At 50.7% G+C, this 16,561-nt stretch overlaps 1 protein-coding gene across 3 annotated transcripts in view; it reads left to right on the forward strand.

Annotated features, from left to right (window-relative positions):
• GALNTL6 (polypeptide N-acetylgalactosaminyltransferase like 6) overlaps positions 1-16,561 on the forward strand; it is a 259,772-nt gene that overhangs the window by 156,697 nt on the left and 86,514 nt on the right. For all 3 annotated transcript variants that reach the window (XM_078864976.1, XM_078864979.1, XM_078864978.1), the window contains exon 4: positions 11,660-11,826. In XM_078864976.1, coding sequence (XP_078721102.1) covers positions 11,660-11,826 — 167 coding nt within the window. The remainder of the gene's footprint in view (positions 1-11,659; positions 11,827-16,561) is intronic.

Raw genomic sequence — 16,561 nt, forward strand, 5'->3', positions numbered from 1 at the left:
CGTGGTCAGGAAATTGAACCATTGCACGACCATCGACCGATTTGCAATGTAAATTCAAGGATGCCCCACCATGTAGCCTATTAAACTATTGCACCGAGTGCTGTTTGCGAGCATCTTTCCAGGGTGGCACAACACAGGAGAGACGGTGGTATGGCCAGATTAATGCCTGGCCCCGTTTGTCTCTTCAGTGCTGCTTACATACTGCACCAGGTACTCGTTTAAGGCTCAGTCATCCTAGTAGAGAGGCCCAGGACCGTTTCAAATATTTACCACTGATATTGGTTGGGAGTGGGCATTTAACTCGGGTCGCCGGGTTTGTAGCGCGGCTCGCTCACCGCTACACGACCGCTGCCCGTAAGACAAAGACCCCCGTATAGCACTCAACAGACTGTTGTGACAAGTGCAAAGACAAAAACAAAGATCCCCCATATAGCCTTAACATCCTGTTGGGGCAAGTGCTGTTAGCGAGCACCTATGAAGGCCGGAACGGGGGAAGTACACGCACACGCGCGCGCCCACACAAACACACACACACACACGCGCGCGCGTGAAACTTCCCGGAGGTTTTTTCGCGAATTGTTTTATTGACGCAGTAAATCTCATCTTGAAAATGCAATGAAGACACATTCGCATGCCTCCGTTTCTCAGCTCTTGTTGAAAGCACAGATTACAATATTGATGCCGAGGCAATTTACATCCCCGCCCACCCACCCCCAACCTCTCTCCCTCTCTCAATAACCGCGCCCGCATTCTATGTGTTCAGATAAATTGGTATTGAGCAATCGTAGTTCGTTCTTTCGTTCGTTACCGCCTTCCATATTTCTCGTCGTACATCCTCAGGCGGAGGCAGCCAGGAGTCGGAGCAGTCGCTTCTAATTTTCGCGAGGATTCTTTCAACTTTTCTCTTCGCCCGCCCGCCCGCCCGCCTGCCCGCCCCCCGTCGTCGTTACAAAAGTTTGGAGGATTCCATGATACAATAAACACGGGATGAAGAGACACGCCGTCATAAATCTTATTCCCGCACCAGTTGTAAATCTTTAATTTATCTTCCACCCCCCCCCCCCCAATAATGCGACAGTGTCTGTGCCGACACCGGGAAGAAAGTTCACGGGGAAGAGAGAGTGTTCTCCCCCCATCATCAATCAGCTTATTGTTATAATTTTAAAAATAGATTTAATCTTTCCGGAGTCTTTTCGTTTTGATTATTATTGATTGCCGTTGGCCTGGCTAAGGAATTGTTGCGGCAGTGTTGACGTGCACCGGTAACCTGGGTTCGATTCCAGGCCACGGCTAAAATCAGTGGCGAGCGATAGCTGAACCGGTCCTGCTCGTGGACACCACTGCTACCTCGTGAACCCGAACTCACCAGCCCGGTGAACTTTGGTCAAACAATTCCCTCCACATTCTTAGGTTTTTTCGGTAAAGTCACGTAGGTAAAACATCAAAATTAATGAAAATAAAATAAAATCAAACAAAAATCACCTACGTGACTTTTACCGAAAAAACCTAAGAATATGATTCCTTGCAGTCACGAAAGCTTCAAATCTAGAATTAATTCCCTCCACAGCCAACATTGCGTGTGTGTGAGGAGTCCTTCAGTCCAACGGCGCATTTACAAAGGGCTGTACATTATTTTTGTCACAGTGATTTTAAATTCGATTTTGACGTCATTTTGAGTGGCACGTAAATGCATTGGAAACCCTGATTGGTAGGTGGTGGCTTTTATTTATCAATAGAAGTCATGTCAGTTTAACGCGTAGGCTTTCGCAACCAATATCATCCATAATACAGTTTTTTTGGGTTAGATAACATAAATGTAAATGTGTCGTTGAACCCACCACCACCAGACACAGCCAATTAGTAAGGTTTGTCACGTAAACAGAACGTGCCAATTCGTTAGTAGTACAGCACACCGGTGTGTTGGAGAGCAAATCCACAACATTTACAATCTGAGTAATTTGTGGATTAGCTCTCCAACACACCGGTGTGCTGTACCACTAACGAATTGGCAAGTTCTGTTTACGTGACAAACCTGGCTAAATTGGCTGTGTCGGTTGGTGGCGGGTTTAACGACACATTCATATTTATGCTATCTACCCCAAAAAAACCCTATTTTGTAGAAGTAATCTCGCAAAGCCTGCAGTGTGCAGCACCCCTTGCACCACTGAAGTGACATGCCCCCCCCCCGCCACCGCCCCAGCCTGCCTGGCAGTGTCTCATCAAGCTGGGGGGGGGGGGGTTCCTCCCCCGAGTTCTTTGACAATGTGCCCCTGCCGGGCTGAAGTCAGCGTGGCCGTTTGTCACGTTTAGTGCCGCCCCGTCTGTCCTGCCCCCGTTGTTCCAATACGCTCAGAGCCGAGCACACGGACGGATACAACAACGGCAGCCACAAATTCTGAGCCTTCTTTCTTGGTGCACGCTGGGCACACAACGGAGGACAGAGCGAGTCCGTCCGATGCCGGCGGAGCCCTCCTTCCACCTTCCTGCTGCTCCAATAACAACGAGGCAACATTCATTTCTCTTTTTCACTCGTCAGCCCTCTGGCTCGGGGACCCCCGCGTCTCCGAGGTCTTGGCTTAGGTGGTCTAACATATTACCAGGCTGACGTCGGGTCAGAGTTCGGCTTCAGGTTACACCGCGGTAGATGTTGCCCCAACTTTTGTGCTGATCATCTGCCCTCCTGTCTTCTCTGCCTCACCCCCCACCTCACATCCCAATTGATTTCCCGACTCACTCGTGGAAGAAAAGAGGGAAGGGACATAGATCTCAGTCTGGGGTAGTGTGGTACTCTTGCGTGCGCACGCGTCTGTGTGTATGTATGGGGGTGGGAGGGTTGGAACGGGAGTGGTGGCACAGCGGTTAGCGCACTGCGTTACGTACGTGGCTAGCCGAGTTCGTTTCCCGCTCACGGCCAACATCGGTGACTATTATCTGAATAGGTCCTGGAGCTCCCCGAGGTCGACTCGGCCTCAAATGAGTACCTGGTGCGGTGTGTAAACATCGCCACTGGAGAGACAAAGGCGACCGGGGCGTGGTGCTGGCCACCCACCCCCTCGTGTGCCATGCCGGCCTTCATAGGTGCTCGCTAACAGCACTTGCCCCAACAGGCTTTCAAGGCAAATACTGTGGATCTTTGTCTTTGTATGAGAAGCAGTGACAGTGATTTGTGCACTGCACTACGAACCCAGTGCAGCCACACCGATAGTTAAGATTAGTGGCATGTGATGCCTAAACTGATTGTGGGCCTCCCCTCGGTCAACTCAGCCTTAAATCGCTATTCGGGTTGGTTTGTAGACGTTAGCACCGGGCAAACAAAGGCAGCCGGGCATGGTTCTGGCCTTGCAATCTTCGTGTGTGCCTTGCCAGCCTTAATAGGTGCTCGCTAACAACACCTGCTCTTTGAGAGTCTGCACGGCTATAACATGGGACCATTGTCTCTCTGCATGCGTCTCTGTGGGTGTTTGCGAGCATTCTCTTGAGCGTTCGATGAAAGCACTGCAGTGCATTCCCCGTGACCTACATTCAATTCCTGGCCTCACGGTAATTGAGTTTGAGCCTCCCCTAGGTTTACTTAGCATGAAATTTAAAAAAATTACAGTGCAGCAGTGTGACAAACATCATCAGCACGTGAGGATGCCCCACCAGCACACTCCGCTGTGCGTCTTGGCCGTCCTAAAGAGCGCCCACGTTCCGGCCTAAACAGCACTAGCGCCACCAGTCTAGAGGGCCTGCGGCTAGGAAGTCCTTTTTCCAAGAGCGGGGAAGCCAAGCCGTTTGGCCCAGTGTCACTGACTTTGCTGGGTTGACAAACTCTGTGGCGGCAAGAAACAATTGCAGCTGTAAATCGCGAATATCCCGCGCTGCGATTATGTATGTTTGCGTGTTGAACTCCTTTACGTAGCCAACCGTGCTTATCGGCGGTGCGGGAAGCGTACAACTCACCGATGGCTCACCGCCGTGTAGCCACACGGCACATTTTTGTTCGCGTAAAAGGGGAATGATTATATATTTCATAAATCCCCGCATTCACTTTTTCTCGTCACATTGTGTCGTAAGTGGCCATATGCTTTTGAAAGGCACGCATAAGGCATTTGTGTCAATAATAATTTGTTGTTGCGTGCAGGCCTCTGATGCATTAGCGCTTTACAAAAAAACAACAAACTTGGAAGCGGTTATAAATGCGGGCAGTTTGTTAAAAAAAGAAAGACTCGCGGCCATCTGTGTGCGAGTCTGGGAGAGTTGAATGGCTTGTGCGATGGTGATCTGCGAGGGAGAGAGAGATGGAGTGGTGATGTCCCGGTGGGATATGCGGGCCACTCCAAATTACGGCATAGCGAGATTCCATTTTGTTAGATATAAATGTTTTAAGCTTGCGGTTTCAGATTAAAAAAATATGCACAGAATCGTAAATCTTTAGCACCTCAGCAGTCTTGCGATCGTGCCCTCGAATGACATGCTTACCCCACGAAGTCAATTTTTGGCTGAATTCTTTGTCATGGTCATTGCCCCAGCGACGATGTCGGTGGAGAGCGCTTTCACTCTTCGTTTTTACATCGTGAAATTTTGAACGGCTTCCTGCAGGTCTCTTGTCTTTTTTCTTGTCAGTGACAATTTTAATCTACCCAGACACAAGTGAAACGTAATTTGTCGTGTAAGCCTTAAAAACAAGTACTTATGCTTAATTGTTGTTTATTGTTTTGTTTTTTTATATATTTTTTTGCATTTTCTCCCCACGTTTTTGTTTTGTTTCTCATTTTGGCCACAATAAAAAATACATTTATTTATTTTTTCGGTAAACATTAGCTCACGCGTTCTTTGTGAGCCGAAGACAAATTAGTTTAATGTACAAAACCATTAACCCATTTGTACATTTTAAATTACACTTGCCTAGCTTGCGAGTGTGTGAGCCGGCCGTGGGAAGGAATGTACATCACCAGTAACAAGCAGACCATAACGAAGCTAAATTGTAGCGATATTCATAAATTGCACGTTTTAATGGTCTTTAAAAATTCACCCAACACTGCCCACTAGCCCCCCCCGCCCTCCCCACTACCACCTCCCCTGTGGTTTAACAGACCCCGATTTATCATCGGCGGCCGTTTTCTGTGAAAACTGTTGCAGTTTCAAAGACTTCGCCAATGCAAATCTTGTGGCAGTGGTGAACATGTAAATACATATTTAAATGTTTTGGGCTCCGCAAGGACACATGCTCCACATGTGCGCTCGTGAACAAAGTCATAGATCGCCCCCCCAACAACAGGTCATCGCTTTGCCGTCAGACCGTTGGGCTCAGGGCCGATTAGCGAGCGCCTATTCCAGTGATGTGTTGTCGGGTTGTGTCCCTGTGTCGTTCGGCACCCGATGTTTTTTTTTCCCTTTTATTTTCCCCTTTTCCCCCTTCCCACCCACGTGCCGGGAGCTTATTCGGTGAAATGGATCGGTTCCTGAAGAAGCTCCCCGGCACGTGCGGCGAAACGTCGGACGTCGCGCCGAACGACACGCGCTGCAGCCGGAGGACTCGTCAGAAAGCTGTTGCAGCACAAACGGCAATGAGGTTGTAGCGGCCAGCACTGCACGGGCTGCCTTTGTCTCCCCATAGCTCGCGTTTATATGCCGCACCAGTTACCACCAGGACGGCGAGATGTTGACTACCTCGCCTGGTGTACAGGAGGTGGTGGGTTCAATCCCCACCCTGACGCCTGTATATTTGGAGTTTGCTTGTTCTCCCCAAGGTAATGTGGATTTTTCTCCAGGTCCTCCGGTTTTTCCTCCACATTTAGATAAGTGCGTTTAAAATATTTGGCCGCTATAAATTTCCACGTGACAAGTCACTTCGTTGAGCTATTATTTGTGTCCAGGTCACTTCTGAAAAAGATCTGAATAACAAAGTGAAATGAATATAGTTTTTTTTTTATAGTTTGATAATTTTAAGGCTGAGTCGACCCTGTGGAGATCTCGGACAGGTTAGCCAGGGTCGGGAATCACACTCAAGTCGCTGGGTTCACAGCGAAGTGTGCGGTACACTGGGCTACTGCTTACCACGTGTGCACTTTTGCACATGTGATAAAGCCAAAGACCCCCCTAGTAACCTTTACAGATTGTTGGGGCAATTGTTGTTTGCGAGCACCTATTAAGGTTGGCACAGCACTCGAGGGGGTGGAGGGCCCAGCAGCATCTCCGGCTGCCTTTGTCTCCCTCGTGGCGATGTTTACACACCACACCAGGTACTCATTTGTGGCTGAGTCAACCTAGGGGAGTCCCAGGACCGGTTCAGGTGAACGTCACCAATGGTGTCAGTGGCCATGAGTGGGAATCGATCTGAGGTCGCCGGGTCCGTAGCGCAGCGCGCCAACCACTAAGCTACCGCTCCGCACTTGTGAAGGCACGCTTGCGCGCACACACGCAGACACACACAGACACACACACACGCAAACACACACACGCAAACACAACACAACAACAACCGCCATTCGCCACTAAGTGGCGGTGACGTCACCACGACGCTTGTGCCAGGCCATGTGTACCCTGAGGCCACGTGAAGTGTCGAACGCCCGCTGGCAGGAGGTCACGGGGCAGACCCAGGTGCCACGGGTCGACTGACCGAGATGACCGAGATGACTGGCTGATGCACCACCTGTGCCCCCTACTGTGCCAACTTGCTGTGCTTTAGCCACCCGGCGCTCCGCTCGTTGTTGTGAGCGTCGCTCCTCCGCCCTCCGTTGTTGTTGGAGGGCGACTGCCTCCAACTGCCCAGTAGCGTCCTTCACGAGCCTCCTCCACTGAGGCCGATCTTGACACCGCTGGTACCAGTCATCGGCAAGTCCACTCAGCTCCACGTCCTCCTGTACCACATCACTCCATCTCTTCTCTAGCCCGTGCCGCGCCCGTTTAGCCCCCTCGATCCGGCCGGGGGGGGGGGGCGCAAACACACACACATGGTAACACACACACGCAAACACACACACGGTAACGCAGGAGCATGGAAATGCGCGCACGCACTCAGTCAGCTCCATAGTGGAGTGAGCGACCCTGAGAACTCAATGGTGATTGAAACATTCCGTACACAGGCTTTTAAATGCATCTTTAAGAGCCTTCTACTGTGTCTGTAAGATTGTTGCAGGGCATGTTCTGCATTTCCTTATTTGATTACAGATTAATATTACGTAAATGTTTAATAGTGCTATTGTATCATGACCTATTATCTTTGCGCTTTGTAATTGTATGTTTCGTGGATGATTTAGATTTAAAATATTTCAACTCTCTTTTCCTCTCTGCATAACAACAAAAGTATCGCTCTTACCTGGGCTTTGCGGCAGCGTTGTGTTCTCTCTCGTGCGCCCGTGTTTCTCTCAGCATTTCCCAGCTCTTGAAATAAAAGCACCTCGTGATTAAATGAAAGCACCTCGTGATTAAATGAAAGCGTACAAACGAGAGAATCGGGCGGGGGGGGGGTCGTAGTCTGTATTAGAGGGCACGTTTAGCTATGCCAGTGTTTTTTTTTTTGGTGCCATGTAAAGAATTACATTTCGCCAACCCGCACTGATCGGTGTGGCGTTGTCAAACAAAGCTGCAAGGCTGTCGCAGCACGGTGAGAAAGCCTTCATGCAGCAGTGGATTGACAAAACGCTGTAAATTATCATTGTTGTTATTAAATAATCAAAGATAGAACCGTCCTATTGGTTGCTCATTCGACTGAGCGTTCATCTCCTTTCCACAGCCCTGAGCCAAAAGTGGAAATTGCACATTCCTATGACAGGGGCAAGCCTGTCATAGGAGATGTTAACTGTCGTTGGGGAGCTTCGGTGACGAGATGTGAACTACCTCGCCTGGTATACAGGTGTTCATGGGTTCGATCCCTGTCGTCCCGCGGATTTTTTTTCCGGGTCCTCTGGTTTTCCCCTCCAGATTTGGTATCGACGACATGCGTTTAGAGTCGTTGGCTGCTCTAAGTGTCCACGTGATAAGTCACTTAGGTGAGCTATCATTTGTGGCCAGGTTCCTTCTGAAAAAGAGTGACACAGCTTAAGTGGGCCTTACCTGGTAAAATAAAAAAAAAAGTTTAGTTTAGAAGGTTACATAAGACTCGTGCGCTTATTCTCACAGCTCTCTCTGGCTCGTTGTTAAAATCTCCAGCAATGCCTACAGATCCCTGCGTGGTTCGAGCAAAGCACTGTTCATGCGGTAGCAAGCCAGCGTGGGCCAAGTGGTGCAGCCACGTTTAGTACGAGTACCTCGGTGTCAAACCGCAGATTTAGTTTCACCGTCACCTCTGGATCCGGTCGCAAAGTTCACATTCGAGCACGAGAGCGAGCGGGGAGATGGATGCTAGCGAAGGGAGGGGTACATTTTTTTTTCTTTTTAAAGTGGCAGGTCACACGCGCTGTGGGCGTGACGCCGCTGCGGTCCGTCATCGCCGATTATCGCCGGCTGCGCTAATTAAAGGCCTGCCCTCGCGGGGAGGCTTAATGGGGGCGCCGCGACGCTAACAACGCTAACGACCTCCGCCGTTCGAGCAGAGCCGCTTTCCAGCCGCCCCGCCAAAGCCAGCCTGCTGTGCTGCGATAACGAATTCTCCGTATACCCACTTCCACCGCCCCTCCAGCCCTGCCTCCACCAGCAGCACGTCCCGTGTCTCCTGGTCCACTTGTTTCACCACACCGCACACCATCTTCCATCTCTACCCCCACGCCACCACCGTTGTCGCCCCCTGCAAGCCAGCCTCTATCCAGCAAGACTCTGGCACGTCCCAGGATGTATCTGCCCTGTCCACTTTCTCCCCCTGGCTCCCCGTCACCAACCGCACACCATTCTCCACCACGAACCGCTCGCTGGCCTCTTGCGCGTTCACGGCCACCACGACACACCAATACGGCGACACACCGACGCAAATTGCCAATTCCGCCCGCATAACGCTTTCCCTCCAGAGTATTGCCCGCTGTCAAACTTCGTGCGCACGGATTTATCAACAGGGCCATCTTTTGATGTGGCTGTGTGTTCGCGGGTTGCGTGCGCGTGTGTCTGTGCGCATGTGTGCGTTTGCGAGTTTGTCTTTGTTTATGGCAAGCAATGATGCGGCCGTTAGCGCAGCACCATGCTATCCGTGACGCTGGTTCAATCTCTAGCCTTGCGCAACACGTGTGTCAATGGCAATGTTGCCTGTCCCCTCTGCTAGGTTAACTCGAGCTAAAATGAGTGTCCATTTCGATTTAAAGCTTTCGTGACTGCAGGGATTCATCTTCTTGGTTCTTTCGGTAAAGTCACGTAGAAGGGAAGTAATAAAATAATAAAAATAAAACATAATAAAATAATTCTCACGACGTTTCGGCCACAACGGTCGAAACGTCGTGAGAATTATTTTATTATGTTTTATTTTTATTATTGTATTACTTCCCTTCTACGTGACTTTCATTACCACCCTGAAACGACAATAAAAAACATCTTCTTCAGTCCTTTCACAATCCACTGCTTTCGGCGCCGTGTCGAGTGTGCGGGCTATTTGACCATACTTCACCGTGCTGGCCCTTGCGGCTTGTTAAAGGAGAGCGCCCAGGACCAGTGCAGGTATCACTCGCCACTCGTATTCATAGCTGCGGCCAGCAATGTAATTGGGCTCGTAGCGCTGCTCGTTAACCACTGCGCCAGCTCGCTACCCCTCTCCCCTGCTGTAACTGCGGGGAAATGGCCATGAACACAGGGCAGTGCAGGGATGAAGCGACGCATGGATTCATCGATTCAAATCGGTTCTTGCACTCACGATACGTGCGAATATAATTATCGGTTAAGTTCGACTCGTGTCCGCCACGCTACACGTGGACGGGTTACGATGACCCCAGCAGCCACTTGGCGGGGTGCTGCAGTGAATCACAGCGTCAGTTTAAAAAAAAATTGTAACACATTTTTTTTTTCTCCACTAAATCGCAACGACACAATCGCAATCATTTATAGAATTGCCGGGAAGGCGAGGTGGGGGATGAGGCTTGCGAGGGTGAGGAAACACCAACAAGAGAGCCTGAAGCTGCTGTGCACAATAACAACAACGCAACAACAACACAACAACAACAAGTGAAGTTTATCTCCTTGCGCAAGAGGCAAATAAGTTTACAATAAAATAAAAACCCCTCGTCAACAAACGCGCTATCAGGAGCTAGCATCCAAGGGTGCAAACCAAATAAATAAATAACATAAACAAATAAACAAGTCTTGATTGATCAGTGTTTTTTTTCGAAACCCACTGCTTTGTCGAGAGGAGTGCTCGCTGCGTTTTTTTCTCGTCCATGTCCCGTAAAGTGCTGTTGGCGAATCGAGGCCAAGAAAAGCTTTCGGGGCCCGAGAAAAGAGGCATCCTTGTCGCATCTCTTGTATAAGAGTTGCTGTTACCAGCGAAAAGGATCTTTTATTGCGAGCACGTGAGCCCCGGACAAAGATTCAAACGGCGGAACAACATGTCCCGCATTTTAAAAAAATAGCCGTGTTAGTTCCTTGGACATTTTTTTTGTTACCCCCAATGTTATCTCGGTCGCGTTATCGTCCTTTTAAAAAGCAATAGCGGGCCGATAATACAATCCTGAACCCATCTGAAACCTCTGCTCCATTCGTATGATCGAAACAGCCGATGCCTTCCTAAATAATTAAATACGGTTACAATCATCGCCGCTGATTTCGATAACGTTTTGATGGCCCACACACACGCTGGGACAAATTACATCGCTCAATCAAGCGCTCGTCAGGAATAACAGTCGTTTCTCGACCCGCGATAATGTAATCCCTCGGACGTTTCCCTGTAACCTCCTCATCATCATCGTCATCGATATGTATGCATAAATATCACTTAATATTTACAACGTGCCTCCTACAAGGTGAACGCAGCATCGGCCTGCACGTGGGCAGCGGTCTGCCAAGGGGGCGGGGGGGGGCGGCGCAATGTTGTCACGTGGCTTCAAAAATTAAGTCATTTGAATTTGCGGATAACACTGGTCAACACACTTTTTCTGGCATAAGGTATTCTAACGGTTTTAAGGTAATTTTGTGGTGCTGATTCCAAATCTGGCATCAGTGTTTGTCTATCACATCAGGTTTTTGAGATATCAAATCTTGCATTTTCAATAAAAACTGCAGAAGAAAAATATTAAATAAATGTGGATATTACATAAAATTATATTATAAACACACTATCCTAAAAATACAGCACCATATTTTGACACTAAATCAGTCACTGACTCGCAACAACTTGCAATCATAAGTGACGGAGTTTATTTCTGGTAAAATCAATGAAAATGGGGTATGCCGATAGCATAAAAATGAGATGTGATAGAGCAAATCTGAGATCAGATTTGGAATCAGCACCCTGAAATTAGTCTAAAACAGCTGCAAAAATCCAGACCAGAAAAAAATGTTTTTTTTTTTGTTGACCAGTGTCATTTATCAAATGTATCAAATTAGGATCGTGTGCTGCCAGCACGGCATGGCCGACACATTTTATTTCTGAACGCTGTAGGATCTCTCTCGCGTCCGCTTTTGAAGCGGTATTAACCAGGGCGGCCGCTCGCCTCGAACCGCGAACCTCGATCACGAGCGGCCGTGTCGCCGCTCCGATTTCGCCGTGAGCCTCACCCACGCGATCCCTCTCCGCGGGCCCCCCGCTCCCGTCCTGTGCCCGCAGCTGTAAGCCCAAGCGGTACCTGGCGCACCTGCCCAACACCAGCATCATCATCCCCTTCCACAACGAGGGCTGGTCCTCGCTGCTGCGCACCGTGCACTCCGTCATCAGCCGCTCGCCCTCGGAGCTCATCGCTGAGATCATCCTCGTGGACGACTTCAGCGACAGAGGTGAGCCATCGTCGCTCTGCATGCCTCTCTCTCTCTCTGTGAGTTGTTCGGTCTGACTGTCTGCCTGTCCATCTATAAGTTTATGAGTCTCTCAGTCTGTCAGTTTGTTGGTCTATCAGTCCATCCGTCTATTTGTCTGTGTCGATGCCATCTCATCGGTCTATCTGTCTGTCCATCTGTCTATCAATATATCCATTTGTTTGTCGAAATGGCTGTCCGTCCATATCACCATCTGTTTGCCTGACCCTACAACCATTGTCTGCTCGTATGTTTACGTGTCTGTTGAGCTCTGCCGCAGCGCCACCTTTGTATCTGTCTTCGTCTGTACCAACATGTATCACCTTCGATCATCCATCTCTGCCCGTCCGTCTGTAAATGTACACCACGCCGTGTGTCCGCCCGCCCGCCCGCCTGTCTTCCAGTTTGTGCGTCAAGCTAGCTCTCTGTCTGCCGGACCGTCTGTCCGTCTGTAGCTCGACGCGACTGCCACCTCCCTTATCTGTCCGGCGCCTGACATTCGCCTCCGAATGCCACCAACCAGTCCCACTTAGTCTGCCAGCCCACGCTGTCGGCCAAATCGATCGCTCTCTCTCTCTCTCGTTCGTTCGCGCGCACGCGCCCCCCCCTGCCGTGTTTGCCGCAGCTCCGAATCTCGGCGCGTTCGCGATCGTCTGCCCCCCGCGTGGGAATCCTCGCGCCCCCGCCGACGGAAGGAGGCGTTTGATCCGGCCCCCGCGATGGCACGCGCGCGCCCGCGTGCACGAACGACGCTCGGCACGCGACGGCGCCAGACTAATGAGCCGTGACCGAGGTTAGCGAAACAACGCATGCCAGGCTCGGACAGTGCAACGTGAAAGCTGGCAGCCTTTCAATGTAATAGGGGGAGAGGAAGAAAAAAGTTATTTTTAAATTATTTATGGCTGGTGACATGCTTCATCTATCTCTATATGTCATTGTTAATTAGCAGCACTGGCACACGGTTCCTGGCTGGTGGCAACGTTTGTCGGTGATTTGGATAAGTGCCACAGCTGCACTTTCCCCCTCTTACCTCACTCCATTCCCCTCCACACACTCTCCTATCACTCCCCTCTCACCTTCAGTTCACTCCCCTCAACACACTCTCTTAGCAACCCTCTCTCATCTTCAGACCACTCCCCTCCACACACTCTCATAGCTCTTCCCTCTCATCTCACTCCACTCCCCTCCACGCACACAGCAGCGAGGGCTCGCTGTCGAAGCCCCCGGGTCAAACCTTTGCTCCGTGTGAGATCGCTTCTTGTCTACTGCTGCCCCCCCTCCACCCCACACAGCCGTCCGTGCTGTCTACCCCCTGCCCCAAAGTCCAGGCTAGAGCCCCTACTTGCTTTCCTCTGCCTCTCGATACAATCAACTTGCTCGCAGCGCCTTGAGATGGGGGCCGCATGGGCACGCCGATGTAGTCCCACGCCGCGTCGCTCGCAGGAGCAGAGCGGCGCTCTCCGTCACGGCGCTCTGCTGAACAATCGCTGCTTTTGTGCCTCTCATCAACTATTGATCCTCTTAAGTTGTTGTATTCGTCGTGTGCGAGCGCGGTGCGATGTAATCGATGTTTTAAGTAAGCGGACTGTTTTATTGCAATATTTATTGTTGTCGGTGTTGCGGTTTGTGGTTCGCAATCTATAGAGTGCGTGAAAGATTGTGACTTGTCGATCCGTTTCTCCGTCCGTCCGTCCTCCCGTCGGCTCTGATTTGGCTGAAGTGAAGCCAGCGTGCGTTTGAGCAGCGCGAGCACCGAGACTGATGAGAGGGGCGAGCTCCGTTACGGGCGCTTGGTGGGGGATTTCGAGAGAGGTGATAAAAGTGCAGCCCCTTCAAATGTTTGCCCCACGCTGCTCCTGTTCGGAAGGGACCTCCGCTCACAGAGAGGGAGAGAAGTGTCTGGCCTACTCTTCCGTGCTGGACAGACGCCTCGGAAGAGGTGGAAGTACCCACAATTTACCCAACCGCGCGCAACCGGCCAGTTCGACAACACTGCAGTGTCCCCATTTATACCGCAACTGGGTGGACAGGGGCAGTGGCGGGGGCGACCTCTGGATTGCATATCCACTCTGTGGTAACCATCACACCACGGCCACATTTAGGCACTGAAACGTGTTGAATATATATTTCATACCTACGTGACTTTACCGAAAGAACCGAAGAGTATGGATTCCTGCAGTCACGAAAGCTTCAAATCGTTATCGTTTCGAAATGATCTAAAGCCAGTGGGACCTGAGGTTGGGCGTGGATAGGTATATGGCCAGGAGGGGGCGGCAGTGCCGAGTGTCGCAGCCCTTCGCTCCACGTGGGGAGGTTTTCTCCGGGGTCTCTTGGCTAACCTCCCGCATGCAGCCAAACTCTCATTCGTGGCAATTTTGCCAAACATCTCAATGCAGAGCCCCGCTGAAAAACAACACAGTCTTGCGGCTCACCGAGGCCTTTTTGTTAGGTTAAATAAATTAAATCTCATTAAAACAACATTCTGGCAGTGAGTGGCGCAGTTACTGTTTGTGTCCTGCTGCAACGTTTGTTCATCGTGCAGAGCAAGGAGCGATGGGGGGGGGGGGGGGGGGTAGCTCCTCGCTGTTTTTATTTTGTCGTTTATTTTCTGCCCCCCCCCCCCCCTCCTGCCGCGCTTGAGTTTGCGCACGAGGCGATGGGCCACGGCCCCGGGGGTGGCCGGAGGACGAGGCCATCGCGGTCGCTCGCCCACAGAGAGGCCCTTCGCCCTGAGGGGGGCCCTGCTCCCGTGGAGTTAGATGTGGGGGGGGGGGGGGGATTGTTCGAATGAATGCAAATGAATGCATAATTTGTATGAAATTAACTGAGCTCGAAAGATGGAAAGGGCAAAAAATCCAGAAAGTAAGAAAGCTCTGATATTAGCAGCGGGTGAAGCTCGCAAGTATCACCACCCCCCCCCCCCCCCCCCCCCCCTTTGCGCTTTCAATGGCCCATCCTTGATTGACGAGTGAGCGTGCTTGGAATTCCGCCGCGAGGAAAACGAGGAATTACAGAGCAAATGTGACTCGGAGACATTCCGGTGACCATTCAGAAAAGCAATCGCGCTCTTGGGCATCACGCGTCGCCGGGAGGGGCGATGGCCCCCCCGTGGTCAAGACTAAGGACGGAACGGCAGCCAACAAAAGGCAACGCTGCCCCAAGAGGATGCCTGCCGCACGGTGAGACGGAGCGATGAAATCGCCTCGTGACGTGCGGGGCGCTGAGATGGACTGTTAACATTGCGGGAGCGTGAGCGATGGCGACGGGGTTGGGAAGGCCTTCATCCAGAAGGTCGATTGAAAAATGGACCGTGGATTATATTATCATTGTTATTTGAATTAGGATGCGAAATGTTAAAAATGTCATCGCATTCGCCGTCAGCACTGCCTTATAACAGCAACGTATAATCGGCCGTCGTTTTGAGGAAATGGTCGACCAGAGTTGTTCTGCGTGTGTGCGTGTACACGCTACTGCCGATGTGGTCCTTCAGCGTTGTGTCCGGTGCGTAAATTAGTCGACTGTTTAGAAATTAGACAGGCACACGCGAAATGCAGTGGCATTTTTTGTTCTGCAGGGAAAGCTGGGGCGTTCTGCGTATTTTTTTGTTCATTCTTCGTGTACGAAGTACTAAGTCGCCTGTCTTCTTCGTCTGTCCGCTCGTGGCTACGTTCACAAGGTCAAAGTGACCGCACGATCGCTTGAAATTGACGCGGTTTTTGAAGAATGCGTCGTTTTCATTTCGAACAAACATTCCCCCCCACCCGTGCGACAGACGTATCGGCATTCGGGAAACAAATTGTGCCGCTAAACGCCGCGAAATGAAACGAAAAAGTGCCCCTTAAAATTAAATTTGTGAAACATGGGCTCCAGGAGACCAATACGACACGTTGTCATGGGACAAATGACGAGCGTGTCCATCGCCCTGTCATTGGATTCCATGTCTGGGGTGGGGAGGGGAGGGAGAGCAATGGTAGTGGCGTAGCGATGCATCAATTAATTGTTAATATTGCCTTTTTAACTCGCCTCATTGTATCACATGCGTAAGAATCTGTGTTTTTTTTAATTTTATTTCTATTAATTCTCTCACGGTTACTGAGCAGCCGCTAACAACCAATAGCAACAATGGCGTTTGCAATAGCGAGAGTTAATACGCCTCTTGCATTGAGCAATCGTTGCAGGAACTTGTGAAGGGAAATGTCGGCTGGCAATCGCAAAGTGGAGCAGTGCAAGGGAAGATTTGGGAAGAGAAGCGCGTTGGACTTGCAGTTGCGGTGAATGAACTCAGTAGGGATGAGACCAAAGAGCCTTCTGGTAGGCCGAGTCCTGAACGTGGGTGGAGAAATCGTTTGAACGGTAAAACCATCGCAGTGGCGATTGGAGAGTAATAAGGAGAGGACATGGCAACTCGATTAGTCCGGTTGGCTACGTACGGTGCGAAAGAAGTTCAAGCGATGCTTGCAGCCAGTCCACAAAGCAAAAACTAATAGATCCTTGACTTGAACCGACACCCTGAGCCGCGACGAATCGCGACAGGAGAGGAGGAAGCGGCAGTCGGAAATCGTTGCTGATGCAGGTTTTGGGTGGCAGGGCCCGCTTGTCAGAGTCTCGGTGGCCAGCACCTCGCCTAATCAGCCGAGTGATTGGAACATTGTTTGCAAACTTAAACAAGAACGGCAACGCCATCGTGGCTGGCCGCTGCCGAAGTGCGCGCACAGCG

Source organism: Lampetra fluviatilis, chromosome 19, assembly GCF_964198595.1.
Source record: "Lampetra fluviatilis chromosome 19, kcLamFluv1.1, whole genome shotgun sequence".
Lineage (NCBI taxonomy): Eukaryota > Metazoa > Chordata > Hyperoartia > Petromyzontiformes > Petromyzontidae > Lampetra > Lampetra fluviatilis.